General features: G+C 40.1%; 1 protein-coding gene across 1 annotated transcript in view; it reads right to left on the bottom strand.

The window, feature by feature from the left end:
- Window positions 1–963: 963 nt before the first annotated feature.
- The window catches only part of NRXN3 (neurexin 3), a 185,127-nt gene continuing 161,974 nt past the window's right edge, over window positions 964–24,116 (bottom strand). Inside the window, exon 6 of the mRNA XM_026057197.1 lies at window positions 964–1,616. Within this exon, the coding sequence (XP_025912982.1) occupies window positions 1,402–1,616 (215 nt within the window). The 3' untranslated portion in view covers window positions 964–1,401. The remainder of the gene's footprint in view (window positions 1,617–24,116) is intronic.

Genomic DNA, 24,116 nt, shown 5'->3' with positions numbered 1-24,116 from the left:
CTTTTCGCTCTCATCCCAAAAGTCGATGTTAGGTCTGATTTGCACTTTCAAAGCCAAAAGGAGATTAGAAGCAATTTTTAAAAACAGGTTAGCTTTGGATGATGTCACTGCTGGACAATACATGATCTCTTTTCCTTGCTGAGCTCCACCGGAGTGCAGGTGAGGATGAGGAACCTTAAAATCACCACTCAAGCTCTTTCATCTATGGTGCAGCAAGACCTTGATGTACTTACCATATCTAGCTGGGACAGGAATTGAAAAACAGGAAACATTACTACTGATTTGGGCGCATAATTCTTTGTTGTCCTCTACAAACAAAACCACTACATAGTTTGCTCCTGATATCACAGTAGCAAGGTTTTGAAGATGCTGACATTGTTAGCTTAAAAAAATGTGAATGCTTGTTCCCGTGGTGCTTGAAATTTTAAAAGCTGACACAAGCTTTCACAGAGCATGCACACATCTTCATATCAAGTACCCTAGATACTAGAAGAGGTTTAACATTTCCCATTACCATGATAGTTCTGCCCCTTTGACTCAAAATCTCTTTTAATTATATTGCTGGATTCACATGAATCGACAAGTTGCATCAGTGTAAGCGAAAAGAAAGCTTCACTTCCTGTATTTATATTATTTTAAAAAAGGCTATTTGGCATTCAGTACAATGCTTAGAGAATGGCAAAAAAAATAGATATAGGCTTCTCAAACATGTTCATTCTGAAAATTGTTTTTATTGTTGTTATTTTTGTGCTCCTTTCTAATTTTTTTTTCTGGGCAAGTGTAACTCTAAGGAGACAGAACACAACCTTTTGAAATGGGGTGATGCACTTTTATTATTGATGCCTTTGTTTTAACAAAGATGCAATCAAAAAACCCAGACATTTTCACTAGATATAAAAAGTCCTAAAGGCTGAAACATATAGTAAAGCTACTTGTGTATTTTAGATCAAGTTCTATCAAACGCTGCCAAATTCTTTAAAGAGCTTGGGATTCATAGCACTTCTGCTTGCCTCCATATCCATTTGGCTTCCCTCCCACATTTGGCTTTGACTGTTTTGAGTGATGCTGAAGAGGCCGGATGAATGAGGAATGTAACTGATCAAAAGATGGACCAGGCAGCATGTCTCACACAGAGTTCACCAGTTCCAGACCAAGAAAGGAAACTTAAAAACTTAAAAGACTTAAAACCCAACACTGTCCATAATGAAGAACTGACAGCAAATCTCCATGCAGCAATGCAGGAGAGAATTTCTCTCCGCAAGAGAATATCATTATGAAGGTCTTAGCAGCTATTTTAGAAATCAATCCGATCCAATCAAACCAACAGAAATTAAACAAAAAATATTAAAAAATCACTAAATCACAAGCCCAAACTAAGAGTGAAAGGGCAGTGGGAGTTTTTTATACGATACCTAAATTGACCATAAGTTTGACACGGCCCCCGTCCAGCTCCAGGCGCAGAGTGTCAGCAGAATCTCTCGAGGTGGTTGCCATCAACAGCCCATAGGCACGCTGGGACATGAAACGGAAGGATACGTCTTCTGCTTCTGTATGCATGACCATAGGCATGATGATCTTCATGTACATGCTGCCATCGTAACTCAGGATGGAGGCCTCTGCAACAAATCAGTAAACAATTGAAAATATGAAAAAAAAAAAATTACTTCTCTGTGTGATCTTCACTCTTGAAGAACCCTGACATCTTTAATAGAGCACTGTTTTTACTGAAGCCATATAACTCACCCCAGAAAAGTATGTACTTCAGGGGTAAAACACAGCAACTGTTTAACCTCATCCAGCAGCTCTACATGACGAGTATGAGCAGAAAAAAGAAATATGTGGTGCAATACCACAACTGGAGGCAGCAGTATCCATGGAGTCAGAAATCCCACAAACAAGTGTGTTATCACTGGCAATAATAAGCTGACACAGCCTCCATTTTTTCATCTTCCATAAAATAGGATCTCCTTCACTAGTCCAGCCTTCCCTAGCACTACCTGGAACGACTAGTTTAAATAAAGCCTACAACACTTCTGCTACAGCTTTTAGTCTTGCCTTTGCAGCCTCGGAGATCCTATTTCTGGTACTCAGAGTTGCTGCTTATTTAGTGAGGAATTTCATCATATTGCTAGTCCTTAAAAAAAGAATAATAACTAGGGGCAATCACAGACTGTGACACCACTGTCCAATACAGCAATCCTTCTTAAAGCCAAACCTTGTACAATGGTTTTCATCCTACTTTCCATTGAACACACTATCCTTGGTTAGAAAGGGGCTATTTCCACTACCTGTGGAAAACTACAACACAGGTAGTAATCTCCAACTATTTATGTGCTGGCACAAGCTGTTGGGAATAATGAACACCACCTTTTTACCTCTGGAGAACTTTATTACCCAGGCGATGTAACAATTAAGTGCAATAGGATCAGCACAGTCAACAAACAGAAAGCTGGCATCCTCCAGACAGAGAAAGTCTACCAGACTAACAACCAGAAAGATGTTTATGGCCTAAAAAAGACCAGTGATGGGACAACAGACTTACAAAACAAACAAAAGAGAACTAAGCCCTATACTTGTTCCATTGTTTCTGGTGTTTGAATTTCATTTAGCAAGTTCACTGGTCTTAGCTATTAAATGTGAATTATTATGAATTTAGGACCTACAAAAATACTACAAAGGAGAGAAATTTTTTAGAAAGTCCAGAGAACCATAGCTAGAAGTAGTAGAGTGAAAATGAACAAAGAAAATCTAAAGCAGGAAAGGAAAAAATGTTTCCAAAGTGTAATAAGTTAGACTGTAGAATGGTTTCCAGGGGTACACATTACTCAGGGACAGTGAAAAGTAGGCTGTACAAATCCTTAGAAAGAGGCCAGAAGAAACATTAGTTAATGCTGAACTAATAGATCTACTCTGATTTTGATCCTTTCATCTTATATCAGTGCTTTGTTGGAATGAAAGGTACACTGTAAAGGACAAGCATGTATGAATATGAAAGAGGTTTCCTAACAGGTCTTTTTGATATCAGATTTGTGCTGGTTTTGTGATTTTTTTTTCCTCCCTCCTTACTAGTACCTAATGTTTCTGGAGCTTTGCTGACACAACTGATGGCAYTGGAAGGCAAATAAAGAAACAAACCAAAATCCATGTCAGATTTAAGTGTCATTTGAAACACAGGAAATGGCAGGAGACGGAGGCACAAAGAAAGCCAGGAGGATGGAAAAGGACAAAAACAACAATGAAAGAAATTATATTTTTCTGTCTTCTCTGAGGATGTCAAAGAAAACAGAGAATTCAATTGAGGAAAGGCACTATAAAGTACTTAACATTCTCTTATTTGTTCAGGCTTTTGCCTGCAGAAACTGATATTCTTCTCTAAGGGGGTAAATTTAAAGTCTTGTGATAGAACTGCAGCAAACAGTACAGCATGGCAATCATTTCAGTCTGTGAATATGCTCTAAAGCATTTTTATCAGCACAATTTACAAATCCACACAGATGTAATAATGTACAAGTCAGAGTGTCCCTTCTCCCCACAGCCCACCCCTATGGAAGGCAGAGATGTAGAGACTGCTCCATGTAAGACTTTTATCACAGAACTATGTCAAGAAGTCCAGATGTAAAAAGCGACCGACCAGTCTAGCTCCTTGGGCACGTGGAAGGTCTGGTCTGTAATTCACTCATACCAGTGCCTCATGCAGTTTAGCTAGTTTTCTGCAATGTCTGGGACTCTCACTGGACACCCCACAGCCCAGGAAAGCTAGCACCCCATCTAATTTAACCATTTACAACAACACGTATTTGGAATTTGTATGGTTTCTTGATGTACTTCAACCCATTTCTCCCTATTTTGCAGCAGAGTCACTCATGCTGACATCACTGGAATTTCTAGAGGGAAATGCAAGCTTGACAGAACCAATCCTTATCCTCCTCTCAATGCCCAATGGGCCAAGTATGTTTTGGAAAGGGGAGCTGCACTACTTGGGCAGCCAGACTCTCCAAGGGTTCCATGTGATGTACTGTGCTTTCCCAGTACTATGCTCACTTTTATTCTGGTCATAAATTGTATTTTTCAGCAGTGAATTAAACAATTTAATGCATTAATGTTTTCTATGTTTCTCTATGAAAAGAATTCCTTATATATTTTTCACATTTATTCATTTACTACATTTCTTTTAGCCCTGTCAAATAAGTCGCTGTTAAGACTTTGTACAGGACCTGGGTCTCATGGAACAGCCAGTGTTTGGACAAGTATGCCTCAGAGGAAAGTGTTATAGTAAAAGGGCATATGGATATAGAAATCAGTGGATGCATGCATGCTAGATAAGAGTAGTTGGACAGGAAACTGAGGAACAAGCTTACCTCCATGCTGGAAAGGACTCATAGCTGGTTCCACAATGGCTTCTAATATACATATAGTGTGGTAATGAATATGTAAGTGAAGGGGTAAATAAAGATATAAGTAGGGAACTGATACAGTGACAGAGCAGATGTGTTTTTGGTTAAATTGGTTACATTTGACGGGAATCCCTCTGGGTGTGCTGGCTCAGCAACCCACCGCACTACTAGCTGGCAGGCAGCACTGCTCTGATCATGGGACGTACAAACCCGTTACAAATAAGTTCTTTCCATAAGCAGCATTAAAATAAGATGGCTACGAGCAGCATCCATATTCACCAGTTTCCTTAGCTGCACTCCCTACACACTGGCATGGTCTGTAGACACAAAGCTCTCTACACACAACACCCACTCAGCCATACATACACCTTGTGGGTACCAGCTGTCAGTGCTGCCCTGGGGACTCGCATCTTCTCTTAGCCAAGAAACAGAAAAGGAAAGAAAACTCTTTTTTCAAGTTGGGGAATGGTTTCTTCTTTTCAGAGCTCAATTCCCTTTCCTCTCACACCTGCACCCCTTACTTGCCATCCACAACTGCAAGCTGGAAGCAAATGTACTGTATATAATACATACACTCAAAGGCAATGAGTATGTATGCACAAACCTCCTTGCTCTCTCTCCTCTCTCACTGCAGATTGTATTAGAAAGTGCAGTCAAGCATGAAATGGCTCTTTTGACGCCTTCAGCTCAGATGTGCCTCGCATGAAACAGTTTGCCCTAGCTGTGAGGAGGGGTTGGAGGATATCAGGACTGTGAGTGGAAGCATCTGACACAAGTGCCCCAGCGCTACTGCTTCCCTTTCACACATTAGGTATTTTGGAAACTAGAGCTTTTCTGCAGACACTGGAAGACAACAAACTGAAAAGAGACAGTAATGAGTTTCTTCCCTTTTAAAAGAACCCATTTTTGTCCTTCAGCTCCACTGATTCCATTGCCAGAGAATAACTGTCCTTAGACAAGAAACCCCAAACATTATTATTAAATTTACATGAGTGGGACCTGAAGAACACCCAGAATTGCTGAAGATGGAACAAAAATCTAGAAACTGATTTTTTTTTTTTGAATAGGGTTTCTGAATCAAAGTCTGAATCCAAAAAGTCAGGAAAAAATGCTAATTCAATCCCAGATTCAAGTATTATAAATGTTACTCATCTTTGGAATGAGCTACACAGTGAGATGGAGTGGAAGAAGCTCCAAGAGGCAAAGGCAAGATCAGAGACAAAAAGATATCATACCGAGTAAGTTCCCCGTTTCCCACCTCCAAAACCCCTCATTTCTTCTTCTAGGTAATGGCTGAAGCAAATCAGTAATGAGTTTGTGCACAGCAAAGCCTTCCCTAAGCTCTGCCCACAGCATCCTGATCTGGAGATACAAAGAGGAACTGAGGGTTTTCAACGAAGTTCCAGTCACCAGATCAACAGCCATTTAAACATACAATTAGTCAATAGAGACAAACCAGAGAGATGAAACTGGGAGCAAGCCTCCAGTTGGAGGGGATAATCAAAATTAATCGGACAATCAAGGAAGTGTTTCAGTTGACATCCAACAGTGTTTCTAAACCTTACTTCAGTCTTGCTTACTGCCCTTTCTCTGGCCAGTCTGCTACCAAAAGAGAACAATGAATCCTTGCCACAATTAAGGGGATTGATGTTGAAATAGTCTCCACATAGTTGTAACAAAAGGTGAGTTTTTGTTTTCGTCTGTGCCCTATGCCGACCTGAGCCTGGCCCAGTTCAGACTAGGCATGCACCTGACATCTTTTAAAAATACAAAATTTAATGCCCACCTTACAATTCTTCACCATCTGGAGTATCCGGGAGCATTTTCAGCACAACGTCACTGCAGGCAGAACATTCTCTCCATGTAAGAAAATACCCTTAGTGACAGTCACAGAAATGAAACCTATCTCCTTGTTCTGACAGTCAGACCCCAAAACTAGAGGAAGGCATATTACAGCTAGGTGATACATAAAGAAAATCTGCTCAGGGTTGAATGTAACTTGGTGCTGCCTAGGTGACTTCAGTCTTCTAGGGTCTCAGTGAGACACTTGTGCTGGCAATTTCCGCCTGAATACAGGCATCCATTTGATTGTCCTCAACCAACTCCTGCAATGGGACTGTGATATTTTTGATTAGCACCATAAATATAAGGAGAAGCACACTTATCTGAGTTAAGAACACATGCACATTCCTTATACTATTAGGGTAGCCATGATATTTGGATGTCCCACACAGATGTGCATAGAAGCAATGGATAGTGTACGAGGCTTCACCCATGTTTCAGACAGCCACACAGATTCACACAGACAAAAAAATCCAGACCTGCATTTACTGGTGACCCCAAAGCCAGAAGCTTCGTTGCCAGTAGCTTGATGATGGGAAGAGGAAGAAACCAGGTGCTGATTCAAAACTGCCCTTACATAATGCCAGAGGTCCATGAAAATCAATATGTTATTAGGAGCGATTAGCTTCCCAATCTTGTGCTCTGAAACCCTGCCAGCTTTAATTTTACACTTAGCATCCAAAGGAGCCATTCTCTACTCCTTCCCCACAAGGCTCTGCATAAACCTCCTGGGGAGATGGCAACGGGCATATTCTTAGAATACAGATACAGAAAAATATTCAAGGCCTCTTTATGCTCTTTCTCCTGCTTTCTAACCTTTTGCTTGTATTCATCTCTATTCTTTTCCTCATTCTTTTTTTCCTCCCTTTTCACTTCTTTCTGTAGTCTCTTGCTCTTTTTTTTTTTTTTTCTCTTTCCCATGCCTCCTAGACTACAATATAGCTCTGTTCCTTCTTGAAGTTTCCTGAAAGATGACAGCGGAAGAAAGAGGAAAATTTTCCTCTCTTCAGGAAAAGTTTAGCTAAAGTCAGCAATGACGACAATTCAGGCGATATCAGCTATACCATACAGTTACATTTGCCATACAGTTACACCACACACACATTTAGTTACACTGAGAGTCAGCTATCACCACCCAGACCCATGTGGAAGAGCTTCCAGAGAAAAGTGCATCTCCAATTAAACCAATCGGTGATGCACAAGGCACCTAGCAAGGAGCAAGCGTGGAAAAGAACAGAGATGCTGGTTCAAAACTATGGGGAATATAGACCAAACATTTCCAACTTCTCACAAAAAAATCAAGACATCCTTCAAGATACTCATCTCAAGAAAAAAGTGCCAGAGCTTTGTATCCACAAACCAGACAAAACTTTCCTGTAGGTGTTATACAGCACACATCTTTCCATTTCCATGCAAACATGCCAGCTTTTCTTTTAATGTATCCATTAGCAGACACACAGCCACAAATAAAGTCTCGATTGTTTAAAAAACAAGATATTACTTTAAAAAATGAACAAGTGAAAAACGCAGCTTTCTCAAGGGACTTAAAAAAAAAAAAAAAAAAGTCTCATTCCTGTGCCAAGAGGTTCCATACAGATGAGTTTCAACAAGAGAAGTCAGTCAAGCTCTTAAACTGAAGAAGGGGTTTAACATACTTACTTGAATCAGTTGGGGAACCCCTTTTTCATCCCTGGTGTAATTTGGACTGAGCATCATCAAAGTTTTGTGTCACATGGATTTTAAGGCCTTCAGTTAGGATTGCAAAATCAGGACAGCTAGGAAAGAATGACTATGTCTACTTGGCCTACTAAGAGTTGTGCTTAAGCTGCCTTCAAGACTGGACTTATTTGCTATTCATTCCTGCTTGTAAATGTAGTGTAATGTTTAGATAGGGCCTCTTTGTTCTGGCGTATAGAGCTGGGTGTGCCTGAGCAGGCTCACTGGATGGCTACACCGCCATACACTGTGGCAGTGGGTCTCACCTACGTTAGCAGGTGAAAAGTAAAGACCTCTAGAGGCGTCCCTGCATGCCCATAGGGAATACAGTAAGATACAGAGGTATCTCTAGGGTCCTGACCTGACTTCCCAAACACCACATAACAGGGGACAACGCATAAGAAGAAAAGCCCATTGCAAAGCTCTTGAGTTCTCTTGGTGATTTTATACTTGCAGCTGCCATGTTATAAGGCAAATATTTTCAAAATTTAAGAAATATTTTATTAACCGTAATAAAGTTTTTTGACATAGATTCACATGTCTTGCCTAACAGAGTCCCTGTCATTTTCAGCTAACAGAACGGGACCAAATTTGATTTAGTGTAACATTGCTAAAAACTTTTAAAGTAGCATTTGACAACTTTGAACATATTATGGAAGAATAATTTCCTATTCAGCTAAAAACATAACAAATTGCCATTATCCATAACAATCACCAGCATACACAAAAAGACAGGTTTGATCCCATAGCTGTGATGTTCACTTCCTCAACAACTGAATGCAGGAGCTTGTAAAATGTGCATGCCTTTGGTACATAATGTTTTATGAAAGAAAATTAAGAATTTTGCCTGTCTGTAAATAATGGAAATGTTGTGAGCCAGAATGTAATTATTCAGACTGAAATCTGACTACACTCAGGAGTTAATGCTCCTATTTTTGTGAAAAATGCAATGAGAACTTGAAATGCTGACAAGTGCTTAAGACCTTGTGAAATCAGTGGTACCATGCTCTGGCACTGTTCCTCCACCAACTCAGAAGAAAAGGCAATGTTTACTAAATGCACTACAACACATTTTGCAGCAAACTGGATTTTCCTTGGATGTCTCCCATCCAAGTGCCATTGGACCTGACCCTACTTAGCCTGCCAAATAGGAAAGATTAACTAGGAGGAATGTAAATGTAATTCATTAGCACTTAAAAGGACAATAATAGAGAACATGAAACAATATTTAAATATCTACCTGAAGTGGGTCCATAATATTATAAAAATTTATTAGTCGAGCAAAATGCACTGCAGATAGTATCACTTATTGGCAACTGTCAGGATTATTGTACCAGTAAGAACAAAGCTATTCTGCTTTAAAGATTTCAGCCAGCCAAGATGCCAACAGCATTATCATTATTTGTTAAGCACTGAAATCAACTCATGAAGATAAGATAAAGCAGTTGCTAAAATCTTAGACACATACAAGCACAGAAATGTAAGGAACCTCGACTAATAATCTGTTCCACTCCCTGCACTAAGGTAAGATCAAATATATCACAACCAGCAGCTCCCAAACTGCGGGCTGTGGATCACTAGTTGCCCGTGAAGCTTTGTAAAATTGTTCCAGTGAGTCCATGGAGCCATACTGCTTCTTTATTTTTCTATCTAAAAACTGATGAGAGGGGCTGAGCAGTCTACAAGACATTCTGAAATTTAACAGTAGCCCATTGGTTCAAAAAGTTTGCAAACCACAACTCCTGACCATTTCCAGTCAGCCATAAACAACCTGTTCTTAAAACATTCTAGAGATGAAGCTCTCTTAAACTCTCTATATAGCTTTTGCTGGTGCCTCACTACCTTCAAAGTATTTTCCTAAAATCAGTCCTAATTTTTCTCTGCTTCAAATTAAGATGATGGCTTCCTTCCCTACTGCCAATGGATATACATAACTTCTTTACAAAAAGACCTTTATATACAGAAGCTCTGCATGCCATTATCCCAGCTCCCTTACTCTGTTCTAGATTAAGTAAACCCTATTCTTTCAACAACTTCTAGCTTTTATTTTCTAAAACTCTTGGCTCTTCTGTTGCTCTCCTTTGGCTTTTCTTTGATTTGTATACTACTTTCTTAAATTCAACTCCCAAAATTTGAATAGTGTATGCCATTTAAGACCAAATGAGCACTAGAAGTAGAATAACTACATGAGACACCTTTATCAGTACAATATGCACAAAATATTTCCAAATGAGCAGCAAACGAGAGAGATAATGAAGCTAGCTTCAAGGCATTCATCACATTTTCAGGGATGCAATACTGGTGGGGCAGTAGTAATAATCATCATTTATAAGGCCAGTACTATAGACAAAAATTGCTAGCAGATGCTTACATAGACCATCTGGATGAATATTTTTCATCAAATATATCTTCTCAAAATGTTGCAAACTTTATTGCATCATATTATAAAACATTTCATCACTTTTAACATACATTTAAGTTTGAAAATAGCCTGAAAATGCTTGTTGGGTCATAGAAAAAAATAAATTCCTGAAGAACAGCTGAAGTGCAAACTACACCTTTTTATCTCTTTAGAAAGTCAGAACAGAATGAACACCCTATTCATCCTCTGCTTTTCAATACCATTGTCCTCTCCCCTATTACAGTACCTTACATATTTCCCATCTCTTATTTTCTTATGCTGTTTTTCCAAAATCAAGCAGAAACATGAAATCACTACAGGAAAAACTACTGTCTATGTATCCACATAATAGAAGACTTGCAAAAGTCTGGGCAAAAAGCCAAACTAGTAGTCCCAAGCAACACATCTACACAAAGATGAAGGGTTCAGTGTAAGTACAGTAAAGTCCTTTCTCAAAGAAAAAAAATAGCTTAATACATAAAGTTAGGAAATGAAATAATTTTGTTTTTGAACAGAAGCAATTCTGAATTTTTTTCGGAATGAGGCAAAAATTTTTATCTGAATCCGAAATAAACACCTTGCTCCTCTAGTTCAATACTAAAATTAGGTTAGCTAACACAAACTTCTTGTAAGATGTTCCCGAGAGCTTTCAGCTCAAAGTGGAAGAAATCTCAAGGAACCAGTAACTGTGAACCTTCCACCATTGTAGGTGGGAAGGTACAACTCTCTTGCAATTTCTGAACATCTTCAACAAAAACTGCAATCAACCCCTTCTAAATTTTAACTTGGCCCAAAGAAGGCATATTAGGATCCAGAAGCACAAATCTCCCTCTATTTATAAAGCTCACAAGACTTTGCATTGTGGATTCTAGCTTTTGTTTAACTTCTATGATGAAGTGACCTCCCAAGTCCATTCTTCTCCTAGAGAAGAACGTATTGGTTTTGATCAGCACCAGCCTTCCTACATGCTTCCCCCCCTCCTCCTGTCATTACCATACACAAAAGAGAATAAGCTAATTAAAGGGGGTGGGGAGAGAATAAAAAAGCCCTTAATCCACAAGGAAAGGTAAATGTTATCTGATAAACTTAGCATCTCCCTCCTCCAGGCTGTAATCATAAAGAACTGGGCTGGGGAGGAGCTATAAGAGCACTGAGCGGCACAGTGGAAATATTTGCAGACAGAGGAAACTGTAGCTTGTAAATGTTATTGCTAGCCCTGGTGGGTGAAAAGTGAGGCAGTATTGCCATAGTGAAGCTTGGCAGAGACACAGGGGAACCAAGAAGGAGCACATAGGCTCTTCAAGCCCACTCCAAATGTCACTCTAACATTTACAGAGCTGTGTGCAACTGTTTGGGAAAAAATCTCCGACAAGAGGGTTAAGGACAGAAGAATTGCTCGAAGCCAAAGAGTGTAAGGGGGAAGGCATGGGGAAATCTGCTGCTAAAATTATAGTAATTAGAAGATGATTTCACTTCTGTTTAGTTTGAACAGTTCTGAGTCCTCTTCATGGCATGGTCAAGCCCCATAAGTATCTGATCAGCATCTGTCTTTTCAGTGGCATTCACCAAGAAAGGGCGGTTATAGAGAAGACGGAGTTAGGCTTGTCTCAAAGTGTACAGTGAGAAAAAGAGGCAGTAGACACAAGTTGCAGCACGGGAAATTCCATCAAGTTATAAAGAAAAATCTCACACAATGAGGGTGGTCAAACACTGGAACAGGCTGTCCAGAGAGGCTGTGGAAACTCCATCCTTAGAAATTTTCAAAACTCAACTGGATAAAGTCCCAAGCAACCTAACTTACTTTTAAAGTTAGCAGTGCTTTTAGCAGGCAGTTGGAATAGAAACAGTTGGAAATGCCCTGTGACAAGAGCCACAATGCACTGCTATCACTAGGTATCTCCCCATTTCAGATACATCACCTCACACCTGCAAGTTGCTACTTATGTGAGAAGGAAAAGATTTACTAGTGAGTTATCACAGTAACGGCAACACTGCTTAGAGCACATTGTCATGACTGAAGAAACAGAAGGTTCAAATCCTAGCTGTCCTACAGACATTGTATGTCCTTGGGCAAATGTTTTACCCCTTCTGACTCATCTCATAACAATTACAATTAGAAACCAAACATACTGAGATTATGACAATGACTAATCACATCTGACTCTGGTTTGCTTTTGGTCCTTTCTCCTGCCAGCTGGTATGCTCTCACTGAACTGGTATGTCACACAGCTGCCAACATCTCCCAGGGGCTGCTGACTCTCCGGGGAAAATAAAAGGCTACGTTTTTTCCTGTGATGGCTCTAAGAGTGGCTGTCAGCAGTAAAATTTGCATTACTTCTCCAAATTTCCAAGAGATGAGGACTCTCCTATAAAAACCATGGATCTTAGAAAGCTACCAAAGATGTGGTATGTCCAGCCTACCATCTTTGAAAAGAGAGGCTGTAGTGTGAACTTTATTCATAGCCTTGTATGAGCACCAACAATCTCCCCTCAGGGTTGGTTTTTGACTACTGGAAAGAAAAACAGTAACTCATATTGCCACTAACTTGGTTTATGGAAGGTGCCCAGCACAGACCAGGCAATCCTCAATTTCCTCTTCTTCCTTCTTGTCTGACAGCCCCAAAGCCCTGAACTTCAAAAAGTCCTGGAAGGAGTGCTTTAACAGGATATGGAGCAGAGGGAAAACATGGGTCTACAAACTGTAGACTAAACTTGTCCACAAAAGTCACACGTATACCATGATGATTTTTAGAAAGCAACAATTCTTCAACCCAGCAAATCTCTGACTCAGGAGGGACCAGAAGTGAGAGTTCAGAAACTGTCTGCCATACTGAAAATAAGTAGGCAGAGAAGCAGGGTAACTAATTATAACGAATGAAGGCAAACAGCTCCTCAGAAAGTGGAATGCCACAACACTCAGAAAGGCTGGCAAATAGGTCATCTTTGGGGGAAGTGTGATAAAACAGAGCAGGTAGTAATTAAGGGGCTAATGACAGCATACATGCTGAGGAAAAATGCAGGATAACATTTAATTTGGGGTTTCAGACTACACCTTCCAAACTTAAAATACAAGATAAACTAAGTAGTGTTTATAACACCAGGCCGTGGAGGGAGGCCCCTTCAGATCCCTTTCTTCTCCCACAGAGCTGCTGCTTTCCTTAAAAGCATTTGCAAAACCACCGATCCCAGGGCAGTTCCTGTCTGAGAGCAACAGTCAGTTGGTGTGGCACAGACGGCAGTGCAGAAGTGACAACACTGATTTCCAGGGGTCTGCCAGGCTCTGTCCATTCCCAGTTCTAATGAAGTCATCATGGCTAGTGCTGCTCACCCAACTAATTACAACCACTGGCCAATAATTGTAACCACAATAAAGAGGAAAATAGAAGCAGAATCTAGTAATTGGCATGGAGTGATAGTTATGTTGCCAGAATCACAAGGGTTGAAGCAAAAGACACAGGTTCAAGCTTATAAACTTCACCAGCAGATAAAGTCCTCTTTTCAAGTAAGCAATAGGCACTGCCTTTGGAAAACAACCCTGCAGACTGAATTCCATTGTATGACTCTGGTACCTGTAAACAAATGTGGTTCCATCATAAAGAATTTTATATTAAAAAAAGAAAGAAAAAAAAGAATTGGCATAGGCATGTATGGGGCTCCTGTATTAGCGATAACCCAAATTACCCAGAATTTCCTTGTGTGGACAATTAGAGGAATGCCCATGAGCCATCTCTCTCTAACTCCAAACATGACCAGCTGCAGTTTGCACACTTACAAAATCAGTAGCTCTTGCTAATGAGACACTTAGCAATTCACAGTCTAAAACACTGGTTACAAACATTATGCAGATTCCTGTATTTATTAAGCTTAGCACAAGCCTACATCAAATTGCAAAGGCTGTGGTACAGGATCTTCTAAGTGTATAGACTAGCACTCAGTGAATGGGTTTACATACAACAGCAGCCAGGCCAAGTCCTCCATCCAAAACTCAAAGATTTATCTTTATGGGGAAGAGAGTCGTGTTAAGCTGCTGCTTCTCTGAGCTCCAAGAGCCTCCAAGGATCTTAAAGGGGATTGTAAAAGATAATAAATCCTACTTCCTGGGTAACGTGTGAAGGTTTAATCAATGTTTGTAAATTCTTAGAGCTACTCCAGTCAAAAGAACGGTAGATGTATAAATGATGACAGTAGCTGTGTCCCTAAAACTTTCATATTCACCACAATATGCCCATCACAGTACTGCCCATCTAATTCACTCTGAAGTTCATGGCAGTGGTCAGAATACAACAGAGTGCCACGCTCCAAAAGCACTGACTCAATGCTGCAGCTTAGTAAAGCTGGATCTTCCTTAGGTCTTACTATCAGTAGATTACTGAGATACTTCCTGAGGCTTGATTCTATCCTGACTCAAAACAAGACCAAATCTTGAAATTACCAGATATCTTAGTCTGAAATATAGTCAAACCAAGGAATCACAGGGTACAATTGGTCCCAGAAGATTTTCAGATCACCTTCTACAGTATCTGCTTGCTGAAATACTTGGATCTCCCCTGCTCTGAAATGAAACTGCAAAGCAGTCACATGGTCATCCCATATCAAGACACTTGCATTCACTTATAGACAAGATGTGAGAATGTATCCATATCCTATATTGTTCCGTTTAAACCAGACATAATGAAAAACTCAAGAGAGTTTTGACAGTGAAGAACCTGCTATTTATCCTGTCTAAAGCACTTCTGTCCACTGTAATAAAGTCCATAGGGATATTTACTCTCCAGATTGCTAGCAGCTAGCCAGATGTGATGTATTTTGTAACAACATTTCTGACCCATTACATCAAATTATGCCAGATTAAATGCAACCCATCAGGGCAAAGAGTTGCCACAGATCTGTGATTTGACTCAGACAGAAAATTCAACATCGGCTTATCAGTAACTGCACTCCTTGCATGACAGCACTTTAACACAACTTCTTCACTGGATGCTAGGCAGTGTACCTGCAGAATTAACTGCCTGGGCAAACAAACTTAAGAATGGCTGGGCACGTAATAAAAAGCTTCAGTTCATCATGGTGTTCTAAGGTTCTTCAGATTCTTGAACCTCTTTACATGCTAAGCCTAAAATTCAGGCAGACTAATTGCAAGAAAGGTTGTTTCCCTCACCCATCAGTGTCTGTGCAGCCCTCTTAATGTTCAGAACAGCAGTAAGGACAATATGAGCAATATGACTAGCCCAAGGGAAGTGTGATGAATTCAAGCATCAGCCACTCATTCCTAAAGACCAGAGTTCAAATATATCTTAGACAGAGCGAAGCAGGAGTTTTGTAGGCTCAACCTAAACAGAGTTTTTTCACATCCTAAAATCACTGTTTAGAATGATCCGCAGGGTTGTCTGTGCTCATAAGTCCCTGACAGGGGGAGGAGAAAAGCCACCTATCACAAGTATGACATGTTTGCAAAGTTGAGTGCAGTCAGGAAGTTTAAGCTCTAAAAATAGATTCTAAATTCTAGTAAGAATTTAGTTTTTTGATAAAAAATGGTCAGCAGCCATTGACTTGTGTAAAGAAGTGTTTGCCTTCACCTAAAAGGTCTCCCAGGCTCTTTTAAGTGCAAGAGAGAGTAAATTGCAAAAACTATCCCATTTAGCTCAGTGGGATCACAGGTAAGGTCAGGCCAGTCAATAACTATCTATTTACTGGAAGGAATGAGGAGGAAACAACCAAAAGGTAGCAGATCCATAAAGATACTTAGATGCACAATTCTTTTATAGCAATTAGCTCTTGTTGATATGAATATGAGATAGGTACCTAATAAGAGTTAATTCTGTAACAAGAGAGAAGGGAATGAATCAGAGCAAAGAGAACATACAAAGATGAAAACCAAGATAAGTTTGGGGGATGGACAGACATTCAAATGTACGTCTGGAGGACTGGAGGGGAACAGAAGTGCTTTCACCTGTATTATGTGGCCAAACCTCTAAGAGTACCAGAAAGTGAGATTATTAGAACAGAGTCCAATACAATTTAACAAAGCATGGCAAAAGCAGATGGGAGTGTGGCTATCAGATTAACCTTGTATAAAGGCTGTGGCAAATCCATCATCAAGTTTTCCAAGGTCTGTGATAGCTTGACTAGAACTGGCCTTACAAGCAAACTGTGTTTACTTCAGAGATGAAAATTTTGTCTTCCCTCATTATAAAACCCTGAAAAAGAGTGGGTAAAATATAAAGGAGTGGGGGGAGAGATTTTGACATTTTCCACTCTCTTAGACAGATATTTCTCTATAGTGAAAAAGCCATTAATCATTACCAATAAAAACTGAAAAAAAGTAATTACAACATCTGAAGGCTGAAAGTGATCTGGCAGTGTGCGGCTTTATTCCCCTTGTTTCACTTTTTCAATGACATGCTGCTCCAGTGACATCTGCCCCTTCTCTGAGGCAGTCTTTCACAGTCTACACACTTACTGTTTCTGCACCTGTAGGAAAGTAATGGGAAGGCAGGGCTGCAGCTCTGAAAAGGCAGCCGTCTGCAGTGGGGAGCAGGGTTCAGGTGTTGCTCAAGCAGGGGCAGATATGAGCAGTCTCACTTAAGTGCCTCTCAGGTCTGTCCACATATCAAAGGAGTCACACTTGCCATTCCATGAAGTCACTCTTGCCTGCGGGTCTGTGACAACAACCAAACACAAGAGACAAGGAGCAGTGAAAGCTCTGTGATAAGGACAGACAGGGCAGTGGGGAAAGCCCGCATAACATTTGGGGCTGAAACACACTGGTGGAACTGCATGCGAAGTTGGTATCGAGCCTAGTGTTCCAGACGGCCTCAGATAGCCCCTGATTTAGAAAATACTCATGACCCCATCCAGAAGTCTTCCCAAAGGAGCTGTAAAGCTAAATCAAAGCCAAGATAAGGAAACAGAAGAGCTCATATTCCCAAAGTTTTCACAATCTAGAGGATCCTATACAATTTCAGAAATGATTTAGACAAAAATTACTTCACCACTGGAGGAACTGTTTGAGTCTGAATGTAACAGCTGCCTATTGGGATAGCTTCAGTTTGAAATCAAGTACATTGCAAAAAAATGAGTTAAAACCAGCTGTATTTGCTCCACCTGTCAGATTTCCCTTTCTTATTGTCTGTTTCATCAGAATAAAGTATTTCTTTTTTCCCCTGTTCTTTCACATTTTTATTTCTCCTGTTACTTGCAAAAGACCTGTACAAAAAACAGCAAAACTGGCCAGCTACCTCCAACAAGACAAAAAACAAAACGGATAAAAAAATTCCTACCTGTAAAACAGAAATCAAATCTCATGATATTTTCCAAATCTCTTTTCCTTCCAACTTCCATTCAACTTTGGAAAACAACAAAACAGAATACGCACACAGTGCTGCCAAACACACAATAACATTATTTTAGATGAGAATTAAAGGGCTGACTTTGCTGTAACAGCAAATATTTCATGCAGGAATGCCATTCTGCATGATATTAAAGCAACAAGGGTTACACCTAGTCTCATTACACCTTTTCTCCTTGGAAGCACATGAGGACACCTGCAGCCACTTTGTCTTCCAGCGCTCATCATTTCCTCTTTACACTATGTAAATGCTCATCCTGTGTCAGCTAGAATAAGTACCATCTCCACGAAGGGAGGAATACAACAGAAAAACATAACCAAAGAGAGGCAAAGCTCTCACTTCATCCAAACAGCAAACCAAGCTCAGAGCAACTAGGAATATGATGGCTGTGCAGTTTAATGACCAGTAGCCAGGCAAAGTGAAATCTGTGCTATGCACCAGGCAGGTGCCATTTCACTATTAAAATCCTACAAAATGTAAACCTTTTCCATGATGTCTTAGTCATTCTGCCTCAGCTTTGCCTTGGAGATACTGTACTTTGAGAAGAACAACCACCTTGGACACCTATTCAGTCCTTAGCTTCTCCGATGCAATGGGACAACTGATGCTGGGCAAAAGGCAATCTCTCACTTCTAAGCCCTGAATTTACAAAAAGATCTGCCTTTTTTTTCCATTGAGAGTTTCACAATAGACTGTTTAAAGCATCAGTCCAAACATTCACAGGATGCAGTTACTTTTTTTATTCTGAACATGGGAATTGCAGTTTCCTTTTAACTTGTTTTTGCCTATTTTTAAAACAAAGTCTTTATCATATGCTCTTTGAAATACCACTCCAGGACTGTATCTACTGCAAATACTAACTTTCCTCAGCTCTACCAGAAGAAAGCTCAATTTAATCTGTTTGTAGGTTCTAGTCCTCCACTGTAGTCTTGGTTCTTTAGAAAACCCATTCATTTAGTAAGATTGCAATAAGAAGGGGGACTTTGCTGCTGGACAACTTACCCAAACCAAGAAGAGCAGAACTACAAACTGGAACAAACAGTCTGGAACCTGAGAGTGTATGATTTAAACAGTAAGAATGAGCATTTTCTCCAAAAAATAAGTTATATAAGGGTAGAAATAAGCATTAAAATATTGAAGACAGTTCCCAGTAAATCAGGAAACTGATGGATTTTGCACAGTTCTAACCTCACAACATCACAGTTTGTTTCTTTAATTACTAGATTACGTTATTTATTTAAGAAGAAATATTGATTTCCCTGTTTCTCAGGTCCTCAAAAAGCTTGATCTTACCTATATAATATTACTCAGCATTACGATACTGAACCTCACAGAGGTGCCTAAGGCGTGGAAAGCAGAGGGGTAAGATTTCCTCAGTCTGCAGTAAGAAGAGGCAGTTTCTTAGAGACTTAAAGCAAAACATATGTTGAGAAAATACAAGACTAAGTGAAACTGCCATCTAATGGTGAAACTATAACTTTGAAGCAGGCTTAATAGCCAGGACACAAACGTTGCTTTGACCTGCATGTCTTCAATCCGGATTGACAATTTTCTTCTTCAGCAACATTTAATTAAATGCTGCTTCCTAGAGCACTGGCTGCTGGTGAAGCAAAAGCATGTGCCTTAAGTAACAAAATATATCTTCATCTGGGATGTGATTATTTTCTCAAACTGCCAGATTTGATTCCCAGTTTTATGCTGCAGATAAGAAACTGCACAATGAAGAACATAATAAAGCAAAATTTCAGTCTTGGATTTTCTGAGGGCTCATACCGTCTTCTTAACTTCTGCTGGAAACTACAAACATTGGAGGAGGGCAGAAATGCTACTGAGCCAAACAAGCTAGATTACTCCACTAATACTGATTTACTGGACATTTCAGCCCAACCAAACCAAAACACTTTCATTTCAGTCACCTGTCATTTGCCTCATGATCTGGTGGTATAACTCCCAAATCACTTTCCTCAGTGATTCAGGTGTGGCATGATCTATGGCCTTGCTATATACCAGAATATACCAAAAATAATCTAGCCCAAATGGGTTAATATGCCCTCCTCCACTTTGCTGAAACAATAGCTAATAAGACCCCTTTATTATGTTTCCACTGAGCCCATTATAATCATGGCTTATTAGCTACAGCAGAGGCACAGAATTCAAGACTCTTGAGTTCTATTCAACAAGTCACTTTGTGATTTTTCTTTAGTTTGATGTGAAACTGGGAAAGAATTACATTTACCTCTCTTTTACAATATCTTTTCAGATCCTCACAGAAAAAATGTTACAGAATTAAAAACAATATATTAAAAGGAGGTTGCAAATGAAAAATAAAACATAACATATTCTTTTACTGAGGATATTATGAATCAGGCATAGATTCATTTGGAATCCATTTCTGACAGGTCATCAGAGTCTAATTCTACATTATGGTCCAACACAGCTCAATTCCCTCCCTCTTTCTAATGTGAAAGCAAGGGCCAGTAAAAGCTGTCAGACTGCTAGGATGGAAGATGTGTCCCTAGGACACATACAAAAAAGAATGCTTCCCTCACACAAATATCTCACCAACTTGTCATCCTCTTAAACTAAAAGACCTGTTTTAAAGAGTCATGCAAGAGTAGAAAAGCTCATAGGTTAATACATAAGCCATCAATCCCCACATCACTGGAGAAACAGGATATTAAGCACTTCACCTGTAAAAGCTGAAATGCAGCCTCTCTTGCACAAAGGAAGAGCAGCTTCTCTCTGTTTTTAATACATAGCAATTCATATGCTCCTACACTGGGCTCAGTCATGTTCTTGAGAGCTGCAATACGATATTTGTGCGATAGGGTACACCCTACTGCAGGCTTTCTTCTAACTGTTCCTGGAGGGTCTGCAAGGGTACAAAGGAAGCCCGGTGGGGTGGAAAGGCTGCCTGTATTTAGGTAACGATACACTTCAGTATACATTTCAAGTCCATTTTAAGTTTAAAAAAAGTGCAAAGCTTGTCCCTGAAGGAGTCTGCAGGGATTTAGCAAGTCAAGCTAGCCAGCAGCTGCTGGGCAAGGGGAGCAGGATGGTGGGGGCACAGAGGCCCTGGGCCCTAGGGGCTGGCACGCTTACTTGCATGCTTTTGGGGGTGCAGAGTGGGGCAGGAGGCAGTGCAGCCTGATGCCATTAGATGACGAAGAAGGCTGTGATTGACTCCTCATTCATCCTACTACTCCTAAGAAGTAATTGCTATGTGTTTTTTTTTTTTTTAAGGGAATTAGGACTGTAGCAAGGCTTCTCCTGAGGTGGAAGAGAAAGCAGAGGCAAGGGTCATGTGTTTCCAGGAGCATCTTGTACCAGTGCTGGATCAGCCTAAATGTTGATTCAAGGGGAGCTTTTCCTAATTTACACCTGAAAGGGATTAGACACAGCTCTACACCTCAGAGGACATCCTATTTTCTAAAATAAATTGCTGAAGGGCTTTCTGACCAAACATGGAAGAGGACAGGTCTTCTAATGGGGTGAGTCTCCTGCCCAAAACTCCCACTATTTGAAGTTGCCAGCACAATTTTAAAAGCATTATGAGGTCCTCAAGAATGCCATTTGAACTGGATTTCTTTTACAGCAGAAACTGAAACAGAGAAATAGGAACCAGTTCATCCGGTGTCACACTGCAAAGCCGTGACAGGGCAGGGACACAACCCAATGCTCCGAATTACTGTTCCACCTGTCCATTACTGTGCCCCTGTCCCATTCACTCCGGAAGCTCCAAGAGCTAGCTGCCACCTCTTTGTTCTGCTCTTCATGAGGCAGGCCCTGAACAATTGTCAGAATATCAAGCAGAAATTAAAATAATGAAGATGATGAAAGTTCCTCTGTAAACCGAAAAATAATCACAAAAGCCTAAAAATGTCTAAATCTATATGGGAAGGGGACAGTTCTTGACATCAGTTGGAATGCAGACAGTAAGAGTCTACAGAGGTAACACCTGTTTCTCTTTCAAATCCTGCAGATAAAGAAAGACTCAAAAGGGGAAGAACTGAGGCACAAGACAATTTTTTAAGATTTTAATTAGCCTTTCACTTAGACTAGGATTTATTTACTGCAGAGCTAAGCATCCTTCATAGTTAAAAATTCTCTATTTATATCCGCTAACTGTGCAAATTCCCTGGTTCCCTGAATCCAGACCAGCTGCTGGGCACAGCTGTGTTCCAACAAAGGCATCAAAACCAGCAGGGATTGCTGCGGGATTGTGATACTTCCCCGATTTCACCCGCATCTGGAAGAGGAAATCACAGTGCTATTCTCACTCACTCCTGACACAGCTCAACAGAAAAACACCAATCTAATTTTAAAAGCCTGATAGACGGCCAGTCTGAGAAGCACTCAAATTTTAATGGCCTTTAAAGATGGCACTGGCACATTCCTCAACAACACACAAGGTTGCCAACATAACGAATATACATATATAAGCACGTATTCACTTGCAAAACTCTTGGACAAAGCAGAAGACATCCTGTGAGCAAATCAGACAGATTAGGAGAGATCAGCATGCGGAATTGCAAGCAGTTAATAGTCTGGCAGCAAAGGAACTTCTGTTAAATAGAAAGAAGGGGATGTAAAAGCAAAGCAACTACCGAAGTGCCTCACCAACAGGAACATCAAGGCTAAGCCCACACTGCAGCTGTATGACTGCAAATGACACTACTTGGCATCTAAACCTTGAAGTGGGTTTTAGCATGTGACTTTCATCTTCATGTGAGCATCAAGCTCAAGGATGCAGAAAGAGCAAGGCTGCACCTGTGAGAGAGGACTGGGGCACATCCTCTACTTAATGTGTCCTTCTGGCCACCTGAATCCTACCCCTGTTTTCCCCCAGTCTCTCTGGCAGCATGCTGGCTGTTGTGAACAGCACTTTTACGTAATGGACTCTTCACCCTGCAGGGACCTAACTTAGCTCAGGAAGTTTACTCCAAGAGCTGGCTGCTAAGCATTACACATGGCAACCCTGAGCTTTGTCAGGATTTACCGCTTTTATGAATCAGAACCCAAATGATTTGCCTACGATCGAACAAATTTCATGACAGAGCAGGACTGGAACATTTATCAGCTAAATGGCAGACTATCACACTTAAACCAGGCTAGTCTTTTTTTTTCTGATGAGCAATATTCAGGAACTAGGGACAGTTTGGCAGTCAGAAAAGTTTCTGTCCTCTGCCTGCCACAGGGGTGAACAGCTAGCACTAACCATACTTGCTCCTACTCATATACGGACTAGAGAGAGAGAGTCTTATGCTAGGCTCTGCTTTGCCAGCAACCTATCAAAAGAACTTGGACACATGCGATGCTTCCCCTTCTCTTTCTTATAATGTTGCATGTATACTTCTTCTAATTGGGATTTGAGTTTTTCTGGCAACAGTTTTTTCACTGTATATTTGACAATACCTTCCTTAATGGCAACCTTTTCTCATCTGATATGGTAATATATATTACATAATAATACTTCTGAGTTGCGTAAACATGGGGCTTGTTCCACAATTCTTTACTAAGATTTAGCAAAAAGTTGAGGCATCAAAAAGTTATTTTTACACAGTAAATTACCCTTCCTAATTCAATATGAGTTATTATAATAAGTAATTACATTAAAAATTAAACAAAATATATTCTGGGAATCAGCATCTTGTATATTTTAAATATTTATTCACTTTCTCTCTAATTGGAAAAACATACCCAGTCATTAGTAGGATTTAGAAAGAAAAACAGATCTTTTGAAGCTGGAAGACATTTCTAGGTTTTCATTGTTCAGAGGCATACATTTCACAGATCTGCACAAATTAGAAATAGAAGATCTAGATAGATCATTCAGCTCCTTTCCCTCTTACTAAGCAGATTTCGTTAAAACATATAGCAGCCTGGTCATACTGTGCTGCTTTATCCCCTCTAATTTCCAATGTCTAACTGATGGGATTTCCATCTCTTCCCTGGGGTTTCTTTTCTATAACCAAATACAGCTCATTATCAGGATGCCCTCTGTCATACTGGTCACTTTCCTTTCTCTAATTTAACCCACTATTCCAGTTAGAGTCCTGTGAACTTCCTTAAATTATTCCTCTTCCTTGGGGAAGGTAGTCCTCTCATCAGTGCTGATTCATCATGCTCCCCATAGGTTTTAATTTAACCAAGCAATATATATTGAACTCTTCTCATCTTTCTCCGTAATTCCTCCCTGCAGCCTTCTGATTATACTTAAACTTTTTTTTGTCTATTTCCTTCAGATTGCTGGATTTCAGTCTAAACCACTTGACTGTATCCTCTTTATACTTTTTTAAGAGATAGCCCTGAAAGCTCATTAGGGGAATACACATTTTATACTCACTTTTTTTTGAATATGTATTCCTACCAGATTGACTAAGAACATTTTTCACTATAGCATTCCTGTAGATG

The sequence above is a fragment of the Apteryx rowi genome, unplaced genomic scaffold (genome assembly GCF_003343035.1).
Source record: "Apteryx rowi isolate R43461 unplaced genomic scaffold, aptRow1 scaffold_137, whole genome shotgun sequence".
NCBI classification, from domain to species: Eukaryota; Metazoa; Chordata; class Aves; order Apterygiformes; family Apterygidae; genus Apteryx; species Apteryx rowi.
This window is presented reverse-complemented; position numbering and strand designations above follow the sequence as displayed.